The following is a 23,144-nucleotide window of genomic DNA, read 5'->3' on the forward strand; positions in this document are numbered from 1 at the left end:
TTACATATTGTGTACATTTATATATATTTTTAATCTTACTTTATTACTCTAACTGACAAGTTAACTCTGCAAAGGGTCCTTTTTATTGTGAATAAATACACAAAGTATATCATGCAAAATGATAACGGATATTAAAAGTGATATAGAAATAATAATACCTCACCTAGAAACTCGGAAGCTTAGCAGCTTAACCTATTCCGAAAGTGAATTCGACAATAACGATCAACTTCTAAGTGATAGTGATGATAGTTTATATGACTCTTATGAAGAGCTCAAAATCGAAGAAGCATTTTTGAAATATTTTTGGATCAAGATCGAGCTGATATACTTTATTTACCACAATTACGTTTTGTTTGTAGAATAGTTTCTAGAATAGAGTTTCTATAGTAATAATTACGTTTTGTTTGTAGAGTAATAATTACTACCTAATGAAAAGCTAAAACATTTAAATTTCACATTACTGTAGGTACCCATTATAATAAATCAACAAATGATTTTTTAATATTCAAACGTCCTAATTGACTATCATTTAGGTTCCATGGTGAATTATTTTTATATTTTATGGCTCTTTACTTATTTGTTTATATTCTTAATTACGGGGTTTTCCGGTGATATAGGGACCTTACTAGATAAGAGTTATTGTATTAAAGGTAAAGTATTCAATTAGTTATTCATTACGGAAATACATCAATATTTTTGTAATCACTGGATCGGGTATAATAGCAGGGAAGACACAAAATATAATTATTTTTCTCAAATATCATATAAGTGATTAAAAATTCTAAATATTAAAATGATTTATTTTTTATTTCACTGTTTTTGCAATGTAAAAAATTCCCTGTTTCCGTTCCCGGCTAGCTAGAAGTTTCCTGTGTTTAGTCGTTTCTCTTTTTTTAAAAGCACTGCAAATTTAAACATCATAAATAAATGTATAATGAGGAAATTTAGTTGTTTAAAAATATATATATATATTTGTTAATAAACTACTAAACAAAGCTTTTTTTTCAATTTTTATGTATCGTATTATCAGCGCTACGATTTTTTATAGTTTTGTATTTCCGAAATTAATCCGCGTGTGACGTCGCAAGTTCTCTTCCGCTTCTTCTTGATTTGTTCTGTTGATTGCTCCATTGACGATTAGCAAACCGAAAATCTTCCACAACCCTCTTATTATAGATTGATTCATATAAACAAGTGACGTCGTTCAAAGTAGTTCGTTTTTATTTTTAAAAAATGTATTATTTTTTATTAATTTTCAAGAAACTTTGCTGTACAATTTAATGCTCGAATTTTCACCGCGCGTAAGAAAACATTTTTTGTATTAAATTTTCCGTAGGGCTGAAATAGGTACGAAACTGAATAATAACCCGTCGAATAAGTAATTTTGATGTTTTGAAAATGTTTTATACCACTGACGGTTAAGTGCAACAAGCAGTTCCCGAATTCATTTACCCTTTTGGGGATTATGACGTCAGCAACAGTCTAGTTAGAACTTTATGATAGGGATTAACAACAACGATATATCGTTGTTTAGCAGTCTAAGGGTTAAATAGCTTTACACACTTGGTAATATTTATAGTTTTGGATATGTTTGAATATCCACATTTCTTGTTTGTTGCCATCAGATCTATTGATATTTTGTTAAAAGATATAGCTGAAACCTTTTTGAGTATTAATATTTTTGAAAAGTATATCCTGTACAGGATTTTACAAAGATAAGTGTTGTAATCCTATTGTTTTTTTTTACTACTCAGTTACTTTATTATATAAACTTATATATTTTTTAAATAAACATACTCCAAATTACGCTATTTAAGTGAACTAAAAAACAAAAAGAATGTCTAATCCATAGAAAAAAACTCGACTCAAGTATTGGTGCCTGATTGTATTTATTAAATTTAATGAGCTACATTACATTAATCGGTTTGTAGACCTGTCCTGTCGCGGACTCGCGGATCATAAGTCCGATGTTCGAACCCCCATACTACCTATTTGGATTCCCATGTTCTAATTGAACGTAGATATGCAGAAAGCAGCCAGCCATAGAAAAGTGAAACAGAGATAATAGCTTTTTTGTGAGAAGAGCGAAGAATAAAATCTACACAACAGTTAGATTTGAACAAATAATAAACAATGAATTAATTCGTTTTTTTATATTACAAACAAGAATCTAATTACGTATTTGACTAGTTTTAATGATTTTTGAAGTGCCGTGAGATTTTTCTAGCGCTGTGGGTGTTTTCTGCAAATCGAGAAATGCCATTTTTGTGATCGACACCACTTTCAGAAGGTGATTAATACAGTTTTTTGTATGAAAGCAATGTGTCTGTTTTTAGCAAAACATAGAATTGACCTTACTGCACCCGATAACATCAATATATCATTTTTTCTAAATTGTGGACTGGCTGCTTTCTGCACAACTACGTTCAATGGTGAGTTACTTACAACTCATTAAAAATGGCCTCTAAAATTGAAATATGAGGGTAAATTATAAAAACGCAAATGCTTACTTATATTTCTAAAAAACCATATTTTTATACAAACGCTGCTGTTCTTATTGGGACACTGTACCTATAACAATATTAAACGTAGATATTTCATGTCTTATCTCCAATCTCTCGAAATGGGTCAACTTCAAAGATTTTCTCATTATCTCCACTTTTATCTTGGTCTGTCATTCTGAAAGAGAAGAGAACAGAAGAACGAAGATGGACTTGAAGAAGCCCAATTACTAAGAATAAAACATGAAATAAAAGAAATATACTATTCACGTTCCTCATCTCATATACAGTGGTGAATGAGGAATTCCACTGTTTTCTTATTTATTTTTTTTCTATTAGCGTACTATTTAACTGAACAAATATATATATATATATATATTTGTGTGCTATTTACAAAGATATGATTTTTTAAAGTTACATTTATCAAATACCGCGCCAAATGACTGTAATCAGTGTGTCACTTTTCAGTAGTGACGTTATGAAACGGTTGGCGTTCTTACTTTCACTGACTTGACAAGAATCTATGGAATATTGCTTTGATTACTTCATTTAGTTGATCGTAATTTGCTCATTTCTATGTTATGGTTGTTTTTACGAACGTTTCGATTTAGAAAAACCTAGAAAGTTGACATAATCTCTGGTTGAAATGTCAAATTATAAAAATTATACTTTTTTTTTCTATGGTCAAAACGTTCCTTAAGGGGTGCGGGGGCTTTAAGCGGAAACCGGAAATACTACACGTAGATATAAGGAGTGACGTCATTATTTACGATTTTAAAATGAATACTATTTTTAACATTTTTTATTTATTTTTGCGTGCGTTTTTGAGATATTTCATCCTACTCCAAATTTTTTAAATATTCACCTGTACACGAAAACATTTTTAAAATTCAATTCCGGGTTGGGCTGGAATTCCTCATTACAGTACTGATTTTTATTATTGTAATCTTGCCAGGAATTGAATCCTGAACCCCAGAGCGTGAGACGAGCGTCATTGTTCAGCCCCTTTATTCTTAAAATTAGTATTTAATAACCGTAAATATAATATTTTTTTTTTTTATAAAATGTAACAAATTTAATGCTTACTGAGAAATTCTCTTGGAAAAACTTTTATACACTGGAAAATCCCACCAACCGAGTTTTTAAAGTGGCCTCTTTGCACCCTGACCACTTTATAGGACACATATTTTGTGTTGATTTACGCCTTGCAAACCTAATAAAATTCGTTATTTTTTATGATAGTAAACCTATTGTATTTGAAAAAACTGAGTGGAAGACGGATCTGCCAGTGTTATTACGATACTCTTGTGACATAAGATTTATAATTAATACGAAATATTGTAAAATAAATACCTCAATTCTGGTGGTAGTATACCTATACTCGTATACGTACCACTTTGTTCTATTTATTTGACACTTTATATACATATACAATAAATATACATAAGGGCGGGCATATTGCCTTAAGGCAATTTCTTCCTACCTACCCAAACCGTTTAGTTTGAGAAAATTCTAAATACATGGACATATTGAATCTTACAATTTTATACAAAAATTAAAAGCAAAGATTAACAAAAATAAATATATCTAAAAAAAACATTAACACTATACTATGAAGAGAGGAGAGGGGATGAGAAGGAAAAAAGAAGGATAAAGGAACAATTTAAATATTCAAATAATGACATTTCAATCTTGACTTAAATGTAAATAAAGAAGAGGCGTCTCTAACATTAGTGGGTAGATTATTCCATAATCGAACGGCTACTACTGTGAAAGAGGAGGCAAGAAAATTAGAGTGATGACAGGGTATTAAAAGGGTTCTCTCGTTTCTAGAACGAAGAGATAGTCCGTGTTGTGAAAGAGGTTGGATGAGCTCTCTCAGATAAACAGGCGAAGTGGGATTATTTAAAATATTGTGAAGAAGTGATAGAATGTGAATGTTTCTTCTTTGCCTGATACTGAGCCAATGTAGTTGCGTGCGATACTCTGTTATGTGGTCAAATTCAAATTTGCGAAGATTAAAGATATAATGAATACAAATATTCTGCAATCGTTTTAACTTATCAAGCAATTCAGAGTTAACATCTGGATAACATACATCCGCGTAGTCAAGGAGTGGAAGAAGTAAGCTCTGGGCTAATGTTTGCTTAACATTAATTGGCAAGAAATTCTGTAATCTTTTAAGTGAGTGCAAACTGCTATAAAGTTTACGACTAACTTCGTTAACCTGATCGTGCCACCCTAAACGCTTATGAATGATAATACCTAAGTTTTTGACTGAAGTCATGAATGGAATTTCTGTACCATCTATTTTGAAAAGAGGAAGTGTGGTAAAATTCACTTTTAAATACATTTGTTTACTACCAACAAGTACAATTTGGGTTTTTGTAGTATTTATGAGAAGATGATTCTAGATGTCCTATATTGGGTAAAGGCGGTGTTATAGATTAAGTCCAAATGTATGAATTTTTATGCGTTTGGTTTTAAAACTAGTAAGCATTTGCGTATGCCATAAATACGTTTTAGTAGAAAACTCAGAATTTTAACTAGGCTCTTGTACATATTGTTGGGGTTGATTTATATATTTTTTATATCATAAATTAATATCAGGTTCCTTTGAACTGTAGTATTGTATTATCAAATTATGCAAGTATATTTTTTAAATGATTTTTATTAATAAAAATATTCATATTAATAAAAACTAAATTATTGCATAACGTTTTATTTTTTGTTTTCCAGCGTTGATTATAAATATATTATTAATCTACTCACTTTCTAAGTTTGTAGATGCGGAATTCTGTTTAAAAGAGACATTGTTTAAAATTCACCTGCTTTACAAATTATTATTTTCTTTTACTCAATAGCTTGCTGAAATTTGAGAGGTGTGTCTTTCTTTAAAAAACTTCCATGTTTGGAGTAGTTTCAATACAGGGTTATCTTCGTATCAGCGCTTCTCAAAAAATCTTACACTAACTTTTAGCCAAGAGGGTTATTAGCGCACTGTGTGGACTTGTATAACTAACTTTATAATACATAGTTTTTCAAATTGCCGTTTTGATTGACTTGAAAATTAAAAATAAATTCACTACTATTTCCCTGGGAAACAAATTTTAATATTATATCCAATAACCATTCTAATAAAAATCTGCGCGTGATTTTACGCACCTAGAAGCTGTGAAAATGAGGCGAGTCGGAATAATTCTTGTACGGGGATCGGTCAATTAGATTGTCGGATAATATGATATAAAGCGGGGCTGTCCAAAGCACGGTCCGCGGCTTATACGAGTATGTATTCATGCGGCAATCGTGCGAAAATTTTCCCTTTACAAAATTAATTTCGTAGAACATTACTTTATTTTTATGGCATCCCAAATAAATAAACGAAATATTTATTCATTTGGCAACAAGTTTTCTGTAACTATTATTAGGGGGATTCCTGAACTGTGTATTTGTTTCTTCAAACTAATGAATCTTGGCTTAAAAATGGGGTCGATGATGGGCAGTACCTATCTTTGTAAAAGTGCGTATTCAACTGTGAATTGATGTAAATACAGGTGAAGACCTGAAGACACACACACTGCGTCTGGCAACAACTAATATTGATGTTGATATTAACAGAATTGTAAGAAAAATAGGTCAATGAAGAACTAATAAAATTAATTGTATTACTCGTATAACAATGACATCCGTGTATTTTTTTTTCTTCAAAAAGTTGAACTGTTTGTTTCTGCGGCCCTCCAACCTATTTTGTTATTTGGATTGACCCAGGATCGTATTTGGTTTAGACGGCCCTGATATAAAGGTATTTTCGTACCTAAATCACAGTTTGCTGTATGCTCTATGAAAACCTTAATTTGCATCCGTTTCTTAAGATTATAACTATACATGTTCGATGAAGATCAGCACTACTAAATACCTAATAACAAAAATAACGTCACATATGAATAAATAACGTTTTTTATCACTAACTTTTTTTGCATATTGTTTCGGAAAAACTGTAGGATGCACGGACCATAGAGTAGACGACGACTTCACCAGTTTTACATTGCCTCTGAAGACGGATATGAATGGAGGATATGCAGGTGATTACTGCGAACTAATTCCGAGGATTATATATTCACTACACACTCTCTCATGCACACAATACTCACACACCCATACACATATACACACACCCTAAATATATATACTCACCCTAACTAACATGTACAACAATAATAAAACGGATACACTAAATAAGAGTACGCATTGTTTTTTATTTATGTTATTTTATTGGGACTATTATTAGTATAGTTTATTGATATACATTAAAAAAAACTTATTACTACTACGAGACTTTATTAATAATTTAGTAAAATTATATTCGATTGTATAAATTGCATCTATCTTAATTTTTATTTTTTTTAATTAATCTTATATAAATTTTAATAACTGCTTTTATAACATATAATGAAAACTAAATTTTGGTCTATATATAATTTTTAATTTTTCTTGTGTGACTTTTGGTGTTCACATATAATTGGTGAAAGAAGTTTAGTGCTATTATTTTTTATTTTATAAATTGTATTTATATTGTGATATATTTTACTGTTTGTGAACTGAAAATAAAATAAGATAAAATAAAAATAAAATTAAAACTAGATAACGAAGGAATATAAGTAAAACAATAAAAAGAGAAACGCTCCAATTTTTTTACTGTTAAGTATCAAATTATAAGTCCAAAATATTTATAAGTTCTATCACCGCTGACTACAATAAATTCTGATGTAAATAAATAACTTGTATCTCTCCGCAGTTTGGGAACGTCCGTTTTGTAATGTGACGTTTGTATGCAGAGCTGTGTAGGTAAATCTCTCCAGAATATGAATGCAACGCTGACCCAACTTCTCCTGGCCGCCCTGGGATCTGGGGTATATTTTAGCTGCAGTTTTACTGAAAACTTGCTCTTTACTCTACTTTAACAATACCCTTTGTGCTTTATTTCTGTGCCGGATTTTGTTTCAGTGAAAAAAGCACAGTTGTCACAATGTGAGACCAAATCATAAAAATGCAACTGTGTATGTACGTATTTTCATTATGTAGAATGTTTTTTCAACTATTTTACTTCAACTGTTATTACCGCCCGCGAGACTATTAAAAGATTTAAAATTAAATGCATAACAGTTCCGAAGTATTTTTATATTATTTTTTTGTATTTAAATGAAAAACATATTATACATTATTTTATATAATATTCCCAAGGTGTTTTTGAAAAAAAAAACTTATTTAGGGACATGCAGATAACAATATTCATTTACAGACGTATTTATATTTTAAACTTTAATATTATTTACAAAATCAGAATAAAATTTATGATACATTATAAATCAACAACTTATCGCATTTTTTTATTTACTTACTCTAAGCTATTATGAGTATGAAAAAGTATACATTAATCATATATAATACAGGTAAACGTCGTTTTAAGCCAGTTCGATTTACGCTGGTTTACAATTACGCCGGTTGGTGCTGGCGCGGCGTGGGATTCCCCGGTTCGGCCGACACCAGACGACTGTAGGCGCATCGATTCTAATAGCAGACACACTTTTACACGTTGTTTTATTCTATTGCCATGTACGCGAGCAGCCTTATATTTCGCTAGTATTATTACAACGCTAAAAAAAGTTAAGTGTACAGTTACATTTAAATTTGAAATATCTATATTATTTGTATTTCATGATAACGATTTAGATATTTGGCAATCCGGATGGCTGGAGTTCGGATAAACGGATTCTACTGTACATTCTGAAAGAAAAAATAAATTAAATAAATGCATCGATCAAATGTATAATTTTATTTTAAACATGACTACATAATTTTATGATAGACTTAAACAATTCTGAATACACATAATAGTTATTTATAAAAACAGAATTGGTTAAATCTAGCAAAATAGCTAGCAACCATCATCATTGTCATTCCTCTTTCCTCACCCACTGATGCATAGGGTACTGCATTGGTAAACCAAACGCAGTGTATTTCGAATTTCAAATGTAAGGTTACGCTTCAGATACTAGTCCAGTAGCTCAATCACAAATACTTATCAACGTGCTAATAAGCGACGTGATCAATTTTTCACCATGGTTGTTTATCGTATTCGCGATCACATGCAACATCCGTGAACGCGTAATATTAAATGTCAAAATATTTACGTTTCTCAACGTATAATCCTGCTGCGCAATCACATATTTAAATTTTACCGGTGTAAATGGAAACTATTCCAAAACCTCTATTTTTATTTATTTATTTATTATTTATCATGCTATTTATTGCATTTAGCCAGCGGTTGGCAAGCCAAATGTCAAGAAAAGCAGTCGCCGTATTAATAGTAATTTATCTTTCACTTTTCTGTATTAGATACTCCTTACTATTTTGCAATATATTGCATTATTTTTTATAGTAAATGCCGATTTTTCGCCAATGATATGTATTTATTTACGAGGAAAACAAAAAACAAACCGACACGAGCGTTGACTTAGAGATTACACACGCGTTGACTTATGACTGCGATAACTTAAGCATGTTCATTATTGCTCATTGTGATCGCTCAAATGCTTAACATGTTTTTAAGCACGTCGATAGTTATTTGTGATTGAGCTACAGGGATAGCAAAATATAGTGAGGGTGTCTGCTAGCAGTTACGTCATAAAAATTGCCGATTGTTCAAAATGTGTAAAAATCGGTAGAATTTTCATCGAATTCGGTCGATCGGTAGACTGCTCCCAACATCGGTAGATCTACCGAAAAATCGACATAGTTGGCAACGCTGATTGTAGCGTAGAATCATATTTAAAACAAATGTAACATGGCAACATTAGCCAATAAGGGTGATTTATGTCAATTTTCATCGAATTCGGTAGATCGGTAGACTGCTCCCAACATCGGTAGATCTACCGAAAAATCGACATAGTTGGCAACGCTGATTGTAGCGTAGAATCATATTTAAAACAAATGTAACGTGGCAACATTAGTACCAATCAGGGTGATTTATGTCCGCCATTTTACCGGGAACCGAGTTCGGGAAAACGACGGTCTGTGGACTTTACTTCCTTCCCGGATCGAGTCATTAAATTTTATCTTATATCACCGCCTTTAAGCTTGGTGATAAACTAAATTTGTAACATAACCCCGAGTCTTTTCATTGCAACAATACGACGCAACGTTTACCAAATATTTCACATGTATCCTGCCAGAAATCGCACATGGGAGCTTAGCATGGAGGGCGAACGCGACAACCACTACGCTATAAGGAGGACTTATCTCCACTTCATTTCTTTTTTCAGAATTTTTACCTGAAAGCAGCCATCTAGTCTTCATCAAAGCTTGTCCAGGATTCTGGTTATATAACATGTTCTCAGCGTTTGACGTCACTAGTTGGCTAGTCGGTTAGTTGGCCTGATTTGACTTCCCAGAAACCAGAAATCTATCACAACACTCTACGATTAATTTATTTGGAAGAACAAGGAAAATACAATTAAATTAAATTTTCCGTAGCACTTGACTTCCTCATTTTAAATTTAATAAATACTGGGAATAAATTAATAAATGTTTCCATTATATTTATATTTTATTCTCCTTATTTGTAGTTGACGGCGCATCAGACACGGACAGCATCGCCGGAGACGAGCATCCTCAGCACCACAACGTCGGCTGGAACATCGTTCCCGGGCTGGGGGCCACCACTCCGGGGGGCGAGGCTGGGCTGGGGCCCGGCCTGGGGGCCTGCAACAGCCTGGGGCGCGGGGACGACCCCTGGAGCCGAGGGGGCTCCGCAGCCAACAGCCGGCCGTCGTCAGTAGCCTCGGATTATGTGGGATCCATGGGCAGGAAACACTGGGTGGATGTTTTCACAGGTTCGTAAGACTAAGATAGTTTTATTTTTTTATTTATGTTATGTTAGCAATTTCCCACCCTTTTCCTAAAATTTGACGACTAGTCTCTTTTTGTTTTAGAGTGGTTTGATTTATTTTGCGAACGTAATATATACTTTTTTTACTTTATGGTATCATTTGTTTTATTTTTCTAATGTACAGCACATTAGAAATTTTCTACAATAACAATCTTATCAACAAAAAAATACACATTACAAAAAATACATCTTATAAAATAATGAAGAGACCGCAATTTAGAAAACTTGCCCGCAAAGCCATTAACGCTGAGCGTGGGCCATTCCATTTTCAATTTTAAAAAATTACTTTGTAGTTATAGAATATAACGATGGTCTCTTTTAACAATGTCGGTTCTGCAAAATGACTACTTTTGAGTAAAGCAGTTTAAAGTTAGTTTTACCAACACTCATGCATGGACAAAGTTATTACTACCGACGATATTAGCCTAGAAACTGGCTAAATAACATGATTTTCAATCAAATAAATTATTGTTCACCATGTAACTTTTTATTGTGATTATTATCTTTATATATATAATTTCTCTGTACGTGTGATGTCACCGTACTCCTCTTAAACGGCTTAACTGATTTACGTGCGGTTTTCAGAGAAATATAGATCTTTGCGCTGTGCGTGTTCGTAGATATTAAAATTTTTAATCAAATTTGTAAAAAAAAAGTTAGGAGCATAAATGTTTTATTCATCGATCTACCAGGGTTGCATTCGAGAAGAATCCGTTTGCAAAAAAATGGAAAGATGTTGTTTTTTTGTGTATAAAAAAAGTTTGTTTTTGAATATTTACAAACACCATTTGTTTTTTGTGGATCTCAATCAGATTCTTTCTTTTAATTCCTTATAACTTCTACCCATTTATTTCTTTTTATTAGATTTTTGGTAACACTAAAATAATATTAAATTCAATACATTTTTAAAAATCGTATTCCTACATTAGTACACCACTTTGTTGATGAGACGACCGGAGTTTGACGTTTGCAAAAAGAATGCCATATTTGAAAAATATATTTATTTTATGTTTTGGAATTCAACCATAAACAAGTACCTACTTAAATTCAATATTTTTAGAATATCAACAATTTTTAGTTTTGGAATTTAATCACAAACAAGTACCTAGATTAAAAGTATTTTTCCAGGATGATAGCAAGCAAGCCAACGTTCGGGCAGGACAACGTCTGTCGGGTCCACTAGTATTTTTATAAATAAGTGAAAATTGGTAAAAATATATATCCGACATTGTTAATAGGGATCATCGATAAATATAATATCGTCTGACTAACTTGCAAAACTCCAATCCCCAAAAAGAAAATTATAACAGGAGGGTGAAAAAACAGTATAATTTCAACAAATTATACTGTTTTTTTACCCTCCTGAAAAAAAATTTTTTTTTGGAGATAGGAGTTTTGCAAGTTAGTCAGACGATATGACACAACAAGCTTATAAGGAAACTAATTTATACAGATATACATAAGTTTTTGTAGTTGTCCATAAGCAAAAGGAAAAATTACCCAATTTTTTTTTACAGAATTTTACATATAATTATTTTTTTTTCTCTTGATAAATAAATCTTTAAATAAATTCATATGAAAAAAAAATTACATGTAAATAAATTTATATGTAAATAAATTTATATGTAAAAAAATTATATTAAAATGTTATTGCTTGCTTAGAACAGGGTATGTATTCTTGTAAGCCAGGCGAAGTTAAAAACAAAAATTGTAAAAAGTAATCAAACGTTAAAAAAAAAAAAACTTAAAAAAAGCTTTCATTGTATCCCTCACTGTAGTTTAATTAATTTGTAATCAATACTTTTACTTTTTCTTAATTCACTTGAATGACAGAGGAAGAGTCACAGTTTAATATAGGGACCGTAACCACGGTTCTTTATTAGATCCAGCACCAAAAAAAAATTCGACGATAAAACCCCTATACATCTCCAGTTTTTAAAAAGAAAATTATATGGGAGTTGCATTATTTTTTACCTTGCTTATAATATACAAGGTTTATATTTCAAAAAGAGGATTTTTCTGCTATTATATTACATTATTTTAGCTAAACTGTAGGAATCAGGAAGGATATTCTAATGCGGGCCAATCAGGTACTTCTCAGCATTTGCTCATGAGATACATCTCCAGTTGGCTCAATAAAAAAACATACAAAAAAAGCTATGTATTCATTGAAAATAATCAGTAGTACGGAAGTTTAGGGTTTACCAGGGCTGTAAGCTGTAAGCAATTTGGCTGCCTGTGCAACTTACAGAAAATGGCTCCCAAGAATCCTAAGTAACCAACTTTACAAGTTATCAGTTTTCTTGTTATCGACAGTTCATAAATGAACTATGGCTTGGGAAGATTCACAACTATTAATGTCAGTCTTGCTTGCTTTCTCTTCCTTTTCAACTTATCAGGTTTTCCTAAAACTTTGAGTTTAGGTTTTGTTCCAAGTAAAAACTGATTGTGAAAATTATTCCTTCCAAGCAATATATGGGATTGCTCGGTATTCATTAAACAACTCGGTTGTAAAATTTGAGATTTACAGAGCATTTCTTATAATTAAAAGTAGTTAAGTAAGCATGAATTTAAAAACAAAATGAAATAACAAAATAATAAATAATTCCAGCTAATGAATTTGAATATTGATTTTCAGTACCTCTCATGATGGCATACGTAACCCGCTATGTATTTGGAACTGACAAACTACGTCCAAACTCCTTCGAGGTCCGCGGCCTCAACGGAGTCTCTACAGGAGTTATCCACTGTGATGACCTCGCCATCATGTCGCAGTGGCTCAAGTACATCATGGATAATATTGTTGGATTAACTAATTTGCAGGTGAGATAATCTTTTCCAATATTCTGTTACGAATAATGAAATAGGAAGTGATGAAAGTAGCAGAAATAAGCATGATGGTGGGTGACATTTATGATGTCACAATGGATGCATGTGATTTATTATCTCCTCTGCTTACCCATACTATAATATGATGCGATGGTAATAGTAGAAGAGAATATACTTGTTCTTATTTCTTGCAGTTAAGTTTCTATTTAATTCTAAAAGTAAAACTTAACTATAATTTTCTAAAAGTTTATATTTTATCAAAATCGATTTATAAACATCGTTTTTTTTTTTTTTTTATTTTTTATTTATTGGGGATATCAACAGTAATACATGTAATACAAATATAACAAATAACATATACAGAGAATAAAACCAATGACAGATATCCACAGAAATACATTAAATACACGTACAATACATACTAGTGTGTTTGTGTGAGTGTAAGTGAGTGAGAGGGTGGGTGTGTGGGTGTTATATTGGAAAGAGGGTGTCAGGTATCGAAAATATAAATATATATAAAATATTAAGAAATAGAGATAAAATTTAATAAAATAAAATAAAACTTTATTATTGAAACTAAGTATAAGACAAAAAGTTTTATACATACGTATGAGGGTATAAGAAGAAAACTTAGAGCAAAAAACTTTGAAAAAAGAATTAAGAGATTTCTAATCATGCTTCACTAACTCAATAGAGAATGCTAAGTTTGCGGTGTCAAGTAGTTTATTTAAAATCTCTTTTTGCAAGATTTAGAGACGGTATTGAATTACACTTTTATTAAGGCAGCTAGGTTTTAATGTACTTATAGTTTATTTTGGCATCAATAACTTATTTTCCATTTTTGGTGGAGCTTTCTAAGTTTTCTTCTAATACCTTCATTTATGTATGTATAATATTTACGTGATATATTTTACAGTCTTACCTTTATGGAGCAAGATGCCTGTGTTCAGAAAGGGAGTTCGTTTCACAATTTTTATTGTACTATGTTTGGAGTGAGTTCTATAACTTTAAAAGTAATAAATCATCATCAGCTCATGTCCAATGGTGAACATAGGCCTTTTTTTTATTTTTTTATTTATTTACAATTTTAAAAAACCCGTTAGGGTTACATTAGAAATTTAATATTGTCTAGTCTTCCGTTTAGATTTCCACATCTTGGCCATTCCAGAACTTTTTAAATACATATTTAGAGCTTGTGGTTCTGGCTATATGACCAGCCCAACTCCATTTCTGGATGGCAACTTTAATTAATAATTATCAAAGTTATAAGTATGTTTAAATGTTTGTAAATGTCAATTACGATTAATAATATTTGTATATTTTATTACAAACATCGATAAAATCAGTATGGAAGTTAGGATGGATATTGATAAACTAAATATTTATTTATTTAAGGTTCAAATAATCTTTTACAAAATTTATAAATACTATGCACAGTAGGCATCTATCAGGCATTTGTCATCCATGTATAAAAAAACATAGTATATTTTTTTTATTTGTTGATATGGATGCGTTAAAAATTAGATAAGCTTGGATCGAAACAGATTCTACGTTCTATGGATTTAAAAGCATGTAATGTTGTTCCCGTCGCAACAGATCCACAGAAGACGCAGGGACATCAGTAGCTTGTTTAGATTTTCAAGATTGAGAAAAAATATTCCAGTTTTTATTACCTTCATTGAAATTGTCTATTCTATTTTCTAGACAAAATTGTACAACAGAAATTATGCTGCCGGAGAAAGAATAGAATATATGGGATGGGTCCACGAGGGTGTTCTGAATAACAACCAACCCTGGCAGACATACAAACCGAGGTTTCTTACACTTAAAGGAACTGATGTGATGCTATTCGACACCCCTCCGGTGAGTACATGTTAGATTAACAATCATATCATGTATGTTAATACTAAAATTGTATTCGGAATGATTTGATTTTAAAGTTATTTGAGTTGCTTGTTTCATGTAAGTCGAATGGTTGTCTTTGTACTTTCTCTATTGATGTGCTATGTATTGTTGTGTTACAATATTATGGTTGTACAATATGACTATAGTGTATTATCCGTCCCAACTCAACACAGTACTTAAGTCCCATGAAGCTGGTTTTCATTCAATGTAAATAAATAATTTATTTATGAATGAATTAATAAATAAATGTTTAATAGAACAGATGTCAAATGGTTGATAAATAATTGAATTAAATACGTATTTTCATTAGAAGTATTTTGCTTTTACCGCATTTGTAGTATACCTACGAAAAACCCTTCGTGGAATTGATATTGAGCGCTTATATAAAATAGTATTGGGTTATATTACTGACCTCTATTTCTATTTAGAGCCACATATAATTACTATTTATTTAACGTTCAGATGCAACCACTATTATAACCCCCAAATTGTACTACAAGGAACTGCAACCAAGATAACAATATTACTATTACATTATTCTAATTAGGCTGAATCAAATAAAACTTTATTTGGTCAGTTAGACTAAGTCTACTTTTCCATTAAAATGTACCGTTGCTTTTATGATTCAAAGGTATACTTTTTTCAGAAGACATTTTAGCATTCTTTTAATTTCCACAAATGAAGTTTAATTTTGGAGCCATTTCGTACGAATTGTAAATAACTGTGGAAAACCAGTCTTGGTAATTGCATATATTTTCACGATCACTGTTATCAATTATGGGTGATCCCGTGTAAGTTGGATTCATTCTGAAATTTTGGCTACCGTTAAGGAGGCATCTTCAGGGTAAACTTTGTGAGTATTTACTGTAGTTTACCCTGCAACGGTGGCTGGAATGTCGGAACAAATCCAACCTAAACGGGATTACCCAAAAAGACAATGCAAGTTTTGGTAGGGCGGGATATGATCTTCTGACCTGCTGATTCAAAACACTACCGAGTAACCACATCCCATCTCAAAATAATATTTTGTGGAAAATAACTAAATTCATTTTTAGTTTTTTTTTAGTGTTTACTTTGTTATGCTTTACACAAATACATAATATTTTTCATGACTAATTTGAATCAGAATGATTTTTTTAATGAACGTCCTTTTGTTCCAGTTATCAGTGGGTGGTTTGACCAAGTGTCCCTACGTTCTGAAGGTGTACCAGACCATGTTCAGAGTGGTGAAGGAGTCGGAGAATGTAGACTGGCGCCAACACTGTTTCCTTGTGCAGGCCTCGGGGGCTACTGGCCCTCGCTACCTCAGTGTGGAGACCAGACAGGAGCTACTGCGCATCGAGAGTGCTTGGACTGCAGCTATACTCACCTCGGTCATCAAATTAGGGGTACTTGTTTATTTATTTTGTGCAACCCATTTTGCATTTGTATGCCCGCTAGTGTTTCTGCGTCAAGGTATTTATCCCTATTACGTATTTTACCTTTCTAAAAAGTTAATGTGTTAATAAAGTACAAGATAAAGCAGTATTCCTACAATCCTCGTGTTTTCATGACTTTATGATCCTGCGATTCTGTTACTTTTTATTGATTTAAAAAAATGTTTTTAAAAAAAAAAAAAGCATATTGTGATGCTTAATAATTGGTAATTGATTTGTTCTTAATAACCACAATAATTTTAACATTATCAATCAATCTGTAATATACCTGTGTACCTTTCTGATGTTTTATAAAGCAATTCATAAATATGAATAACAATTACTGTCACTCCAAAACCTTTTTTTTATCTTGTATTATTTTGTCTTGTATTTATTTATTTATAAACGCCCAGAGGGCTTTTACAATATTTGGTTAAGAAGTACATAAAGTATTACAGTAATTGATACAAAATATGTAAAGTATAAAAAAGAAAAGAAAAAGGAAATAAGTAAAGATGAATAGAAATCAAAAAGAGGAAAATTGAGGGGATGGCGATTCAATGGAAAGGATAGCTAATTTAACAGCAGCAGGAGAGGTGTGCTAACTTTATGGGTTTAAATCACCCTCATTCTTCACTCTCCAAGCACAAGAGCTAAATAATTGGTTGGTTGGAAGAAATTGCCATTTGGCAATAAGCCCGCCAATGTACAAATAACATTATGTACAAAAAGTTAAATAAATAAATAAGAGCTAGTCTCTTTTTTTGAAAGTTACAGCTTGAATATTAAAAAATTATTTAAGTAAACTGTGTAGAAAAAAAAACAAAATCAATTTTGTATGTAATTAGATTCATTAATAAAACAATAAAAAAAAACATGTTTTTTTCCCTATGCAAGCACTGAAATTTTTGTTCAATTTAAGTGTTTTGTGTTTTGTCTCAATGATTACATTTTGTTTAAGGCATAAGCTGTTAAAACAATAAATAAATTACGAATTATCTCGGCCAAATCAGTGAACTGACGGCCCTCGCGGTGTAATGGTGAAGACTGTCTTGCCCCACACTTCCATTCCCTGTGAGATTACAATAATTAATTGTGATTTTTCTCAAGCCCGCTTGTTCTATACTATAATTCACATCTCTAATTAGGCTCTCTGGTATGTTGTGGTGCAAAAAATATGTATTTCTTGTGTTTTGCAGAAGAAAACCTTCACTGTATGTTTCGAGGGCCGCACTTGTGGCTTGACGCTGGACTGGACCTCGGGCTTCTCCCTCCAGGAGGGGGCTCCTGGAGCTCCGGCCCTGTGGTCGTACCGATTCTCCCAGCTCCGAGGATCCAGTGACGATGGGAAGTCCAAACTCAAACTGCACTTCCAGGATACTGAAAGTAGAGCTATTGAGACTAAGGTAGAATTTCTGATAAAAATAAGTATAAAATGGATGTTTATTATTTCATTGACATTTTATTAAATCCTGTGTCCAGATAGATTAAGAATACACTTGAGTTGGAACCAGAATTATTCGTAGGACTTTTTTCTGTACCTAATTACATTTTTATTTATTTTATACTCATTTTTACATCAATTAACATGTGGGTAATGTTTTAACTTACAATAAGTTGCGTTAGATAACACAAAACATGATGCTAAATAAACAACCATTTCAAGAAATACTTGCACACTATAGATCTAAATGAGAATAAACTAGATAAAATACAGTAAAAATAATACAAAATAAATGTCCATAAAATACCAATTCAAAGACAGGGGACATGAACATTGTATTATTTACTGGATCGGTGACAAAGGAGTCTGAGTCATTTTCAAAATTTAAATCTGGTTGAAGGAATTGGTTTGCTCGAACGGGAATGGATTACTGCGATAGAATGTGGAATAACTGGTGAACGACCAATATGTATTTATAAATGTAAAATGTAATAAGTGGTATAATGTATAAAATATTAATGATATGTATAAACTTAATATGTGTGTATAAAGTATAATATGAATATGTATATGCGAATATGTATGTATATATGTGTGTACGTATGTTTATGAATACATCACAAGTGCCCCGACTCGCTAGAAAATCCGTGTTGAGTTCACAGGCATGAGTCGTTCCTGATTGTGTCGCTATAAACTGTGTCTTTATCCCTAAAAAAATTCAATTAACTTACAAGTTTATTATGTGTCTTTTGTATTGCTTGATTGGTTGTTTTTTAGCCACAGTATAACAGAGTGAATCACTACACCAAACTCCTCTTTTAAAAATAAACAGTGCAAAAAATTTAATGTTTACTCGAACATTAACTTAACAAAGTATAACAGTAATACTATGTGTTTGTTTTGCACTTTCCCACACCCCTTACATGTTCTTACTACTCAATAGGCATAGAGAGGTATACAGAAGGCTTTGGATATCTTAATGGATGAAAACAATGCTGATCCAAGCGTGTTTAAGCGGGTACGTCTATTTTCTGAAAGTGATGGTGCTTTAATCGTTGTTACCAGTTACACTACCAGGAGTCAAACTAGATGATGGGTCCAAAGAATTTCCAGGTGTTTGGGGCCCAAAATGTTGAATGCATTGCCCGAACATTGTAAAACTATGACCCTGAGTCAATTGAATAGATTTGTAAAAAAAAAGTTAGTCGGTTTGGGTAGAGAGTCAGAAGAATGACTTAAATTTTAACTAGTATAAATACACTAAGTAGGTAGTGCTGTTTTTTATTATTATTTTGCACTGCATAAAAAAATGTCCGCCCTAAAACAGGTTGTACCTTGTTAGGCAGACTACACACAATCCAGAGAAATCTATAGCCATAAAAATGCTGTAGAATTTAGGAATAGTTATGTTAGTAAACCTATATATATATTATATAAATTGGGTTGTGGTCCCGTAGCTAGTGTTGCGGACTCACAGATCAGAGGTCTGAGGTTCGAACCCCACTCTACCACATGAGTTATTTACAACTCTTTGAAAATGGCCACCAAAATTGAAATATTTGAGTAAATTATAATAACGCTAATATTTATTTTCAAAAATAAAATTTATATCTAATGAGTTTTTTGATATCCTTTGATGTTTTATGCAAGGAAACCTGTCCAATTATTCTTTATTTACGTATACTTGTTTTACACAGTACTGCATGAAACATATCCACCAAGTAAAACAGGAGTCCGTTGCAGTATGGTTATTCACTATATATTTGTTGGGAACGGTAATCTCCTGAAATGATATATGTAATTTTACATAAATCAAGTTGCACTGGCGAGACTTTTTTTTCTTATAGTGCCATTACTCGGTGGCGGTTAGGATCATTGAAATTTATATTTTTCCACTGCCAATCTGAATAAAGGTTCGAAGCTACACTAAAACCATTATTTTAAGTTTTCAACCCAGAAGATATTAGTGGCACTGAAACAAGTGTTATTTCAGAAAAGAAAAATTTCGTATCACTTGTTTTTAATTCAATTTTAGAAAATACATTTTTAAATGTGTCCTGTCACGAAAACGAAAAATCAATTCATTTCAATTGTCTAGGAATTTATAAATCATAGATGGTTTAATGAAATCAAAATTTGTAATAAAGTAAGAGCATAGAATTATCGAGTTCCATGTTACTTAATAGTAATTATAATTAAATGAAATTGAATCTTGCAGCCATTAATATTTTTTTATGTCGTAGATGTTTTTAGACATTTATAGCCTGACAGAACCTTTTTTTCCTGAGGTCTCTAGAACAACATTATTTGCCTTGTGAAATTATTTGACTGTTATTTGATGAGTTTTATATTTATTAGTAAATCAATTTTCTTTTTACAGGAGTTAGAATGTCAAATTCTACAGAGTCTTCTGTTCTGTATGCATGCTTTTCTGACCGCAAAAGTCGCTTCTGTTGATCCGGCCTTCCTCTCGTCTATTCAAGCGACGTAAAAGTCGCCAGTCATCAATCTTACTTTGGCTCATTTGCCTTGCATATCTCGTGCCTGCTACTTGGAGATCTACCAACGTACTTGGCTCATCCGAGGACAATAAAATGTACGCAATCTACCTAGGTATAGGTAATCTGGCTTAAAAAGATATTTGGTAGTTTGAATCTGAGCTTTTACGACAATTATCGATATGATAATTTTGCGACGCAGGTAAACATGTTAAATTCTTGTTAAAAGATCAATTTTATTGTTAATTATTCATTATTTAAAGTGTTTATAGCGTTTAAACGGATTGGTTTAACAAAATGAAATTGTTGTGTCTCTTAAATTCAACAAAAGTCAATTGTTTTGGATCTGAAACATGAAATTATGTACTGTACAATATTGTTGTGTTTCATGTAATTATTATAACTGTTGTTTTATGTCTGTAATAAAAATGAAAACTAGTTGTAAGTTTCCAAAGAAGTGCACAAATGAGAAACGATTAAATAAAAATAACCTTCGACTGAATATTAGAAAATTGTATTATTAAAACAGTCAATGAATGCTTGGTAAGTGTGAACTATGTATATACATATTTAAAATAGACTAATAATATAAATATATACATATATATTATAACATTATAATTACATAATTAAACTCCTGCTGAGTTGCATACATACAACATGTCAGCAGGTTCTTATAAATTGCTTCGATTATTCATACTTAACCTACATTAATAATAATTTCACTTGAAAAACATTACATATTACATTATCAAAAATTAAAAACTATCACTAATACAAAAAACTTTTTTCTACAAACCATAATTTGAGCAAATGTCTCACTTCTGTATTTGGCTCAGTATTTTTAATACTGTTTGGTAACATGTTAAATATTTTAGGTATACTGTATTGCAGTATCCTTTTGCCATATTTATTGCAATATGTAGGAACAGCTAGCCCTTCCATACTAGTAAACCTGGTGTTGTAATCATGTACCAACTTGTGTTTATACTCGGAGTGCGACACATGCTGACAAATTAATTTGTACCAAATTAGAACCCTAACCGATAATTTATTTACAGATTTATAATCAATGATATTGAAATATTGTGTCTTTCTTACATGATTTCATTCTGTTTTTACTTTAAATCTCTGTTTCTTATTCTCTTATGTATTTTTTATCATATTCCGATAATCTATATACATTTTAGTCATAAATTATATATATATTGTCGGTATATCCAATTTGACTCCACAAAAGTTTATCCAACACATTTTAGACATGATACATACCGAAGAAACCATTTCACTTCCTTTAAGTTGCTCCAATGCATGAGATTTTTAAAAAAAATATCTGGTAAATGGAATGAATGGTTTTCACCAGAAAACAATAAAAATATTTTAAAAAGTAAGTGTTTAAACGTGATAACTTTGAAAGTAAACCTCGGAGGATTGAGAGGATTTTGTCAGTTTATAAAGCTCGAAAAATGACATGTAACTGCATTTATAACTTGTTTTCTCAAATTTTGTCATTTAGAGGGTTACCAGTATACTGACGATTTATGGTTTATTTAACCGAAATGCCAATTTTTCAAAATGATTTTTTTTTACAGAATATGATTCTCTGTGAAACTCCCTTCCTTTTTGTATAATCTCAAATGCAAAATATGCAATACCTACTTAAAATACAAGTTATTTATTAATTTTCGTTTATCCTGAACGCCAACTCAAAATCAGGCGTTTAAACCAGCGTTTGCCAACCGGCAGTCCGCGGACCGATTTTCTGCCGGTCCGCAGAAATACTTGTCGCTCATTTTAAAATTCCTGTACTAATTAAAAGCGTCATTTGTTCTTTCTATGCCTGTTTTAATATAATATTAAAAACCAAAAAACAAAATACTGCATAAATAAAAGTTTTTATACCTGCGTTACTGGCCCGCAATTTTTTTTTCCTATTTTCACCGGTCCGCTGGCTAAAAAAGGTTGAGAAAGTATCCTATACTCCTAGGATTCGCTTGAAAGGCAATTAAACTTTGTATTTTTCACAGGATTTTCTCACTTTTAACAATTTTACAATAACATGGCGTTTGCAATACTCTAGAATGTACTGTTTGTGAAGTTAAAAAAAAATCACTCTCCTGCACATTTTATGTTTTGGCATTAAGCATATTTCAGAATTTAATAGACGATATCTTTCTGACTAGAATATCATCAGTATCTTTGTCTTTTGGTTTAAATATGATTTCACTCGTTACATTGAAATGAAGAAGTACAGCACAAATGCATGCTTACTTTCTGTATATGTGTGTAAATATATATATTATAAATAAACTTAAGATTTAAGAAAATGTTTTTAAAATATGTATGTTTATTGAATTTATTTTCTTTATTTTATGTAAGATTTAGACATTTTACCATTTATTTTTTCGTATTGATTTCTCCTTTCTGTTTGAAAAATAAAATGATGCCTATATTATTAAAGAACCAATGTGCTCTAGATAAAAATCACTGTGTTTCACCGATAAATCTGATTAATTTGGAGAAAGTTACCAAAGGATATATTTCTCTTAAGATAAAATCTTGATTCTTCATGTGTCTATGAAAACAAAAAAAGAACAAGTTTAT

At 31.5% G+C, this 23,144-nt stretch overlaps 1 protein-coding gene across 1 annotated transcript in view; it reads left to right on the top strand.

The window, feature by feature from the left end:
* Syn2 (Syntrophin-like 2) overlaps positions 1-21,006 on the top strand; it is a 46,679-nt gene extending 25,673 nt beyond the window's left edge. Inside the window, exons 4-9 of the mRNA XM_088237624.1 lie at positions 10,127-10,393; positions 13,088-13,272; positions 14,983-15,141; positions 16,344-16,571; positions 17,798-18,004; positions 20,423-21,006. Of these exons, the coding sequence (XP_088093750.1) occupies positions 10,127-10,393; positions 13,088-13,272; positions 14,983-15,141; positions 16,344-16,571; positions 17,798-18,004; positions 20,423-20,533 (1,157 nt within the window). The 3' untranslated portion in view covers positions 20,534-21,006. The remainder of the gene's footprint in view (positions 1-10,126; positions 10,394-13,087; positions 13,273-14,982; positions 15,142-16,343; positions 16,572-17,797; positions 18,005-20,422) is intronic.
* Positions 21,007-23,144: the final 2,138 nt, after the last annotated feature.

Source organism: Micrasema longulum, unplaced genomic scaffold, assembly GCF_059751315.1.
Source record: "Micrasema longulum isolate JH-2025_06_02 unplaced genomic scaffold, ASM5975131v1 h1tg000106l, whole genome shotgun sequence".
NCBI lineage: Eukaryota > Metazoa > Arthropoda > Insecta > Trichoptera > Brachycentridae > Micrasema > Micrasema longulum.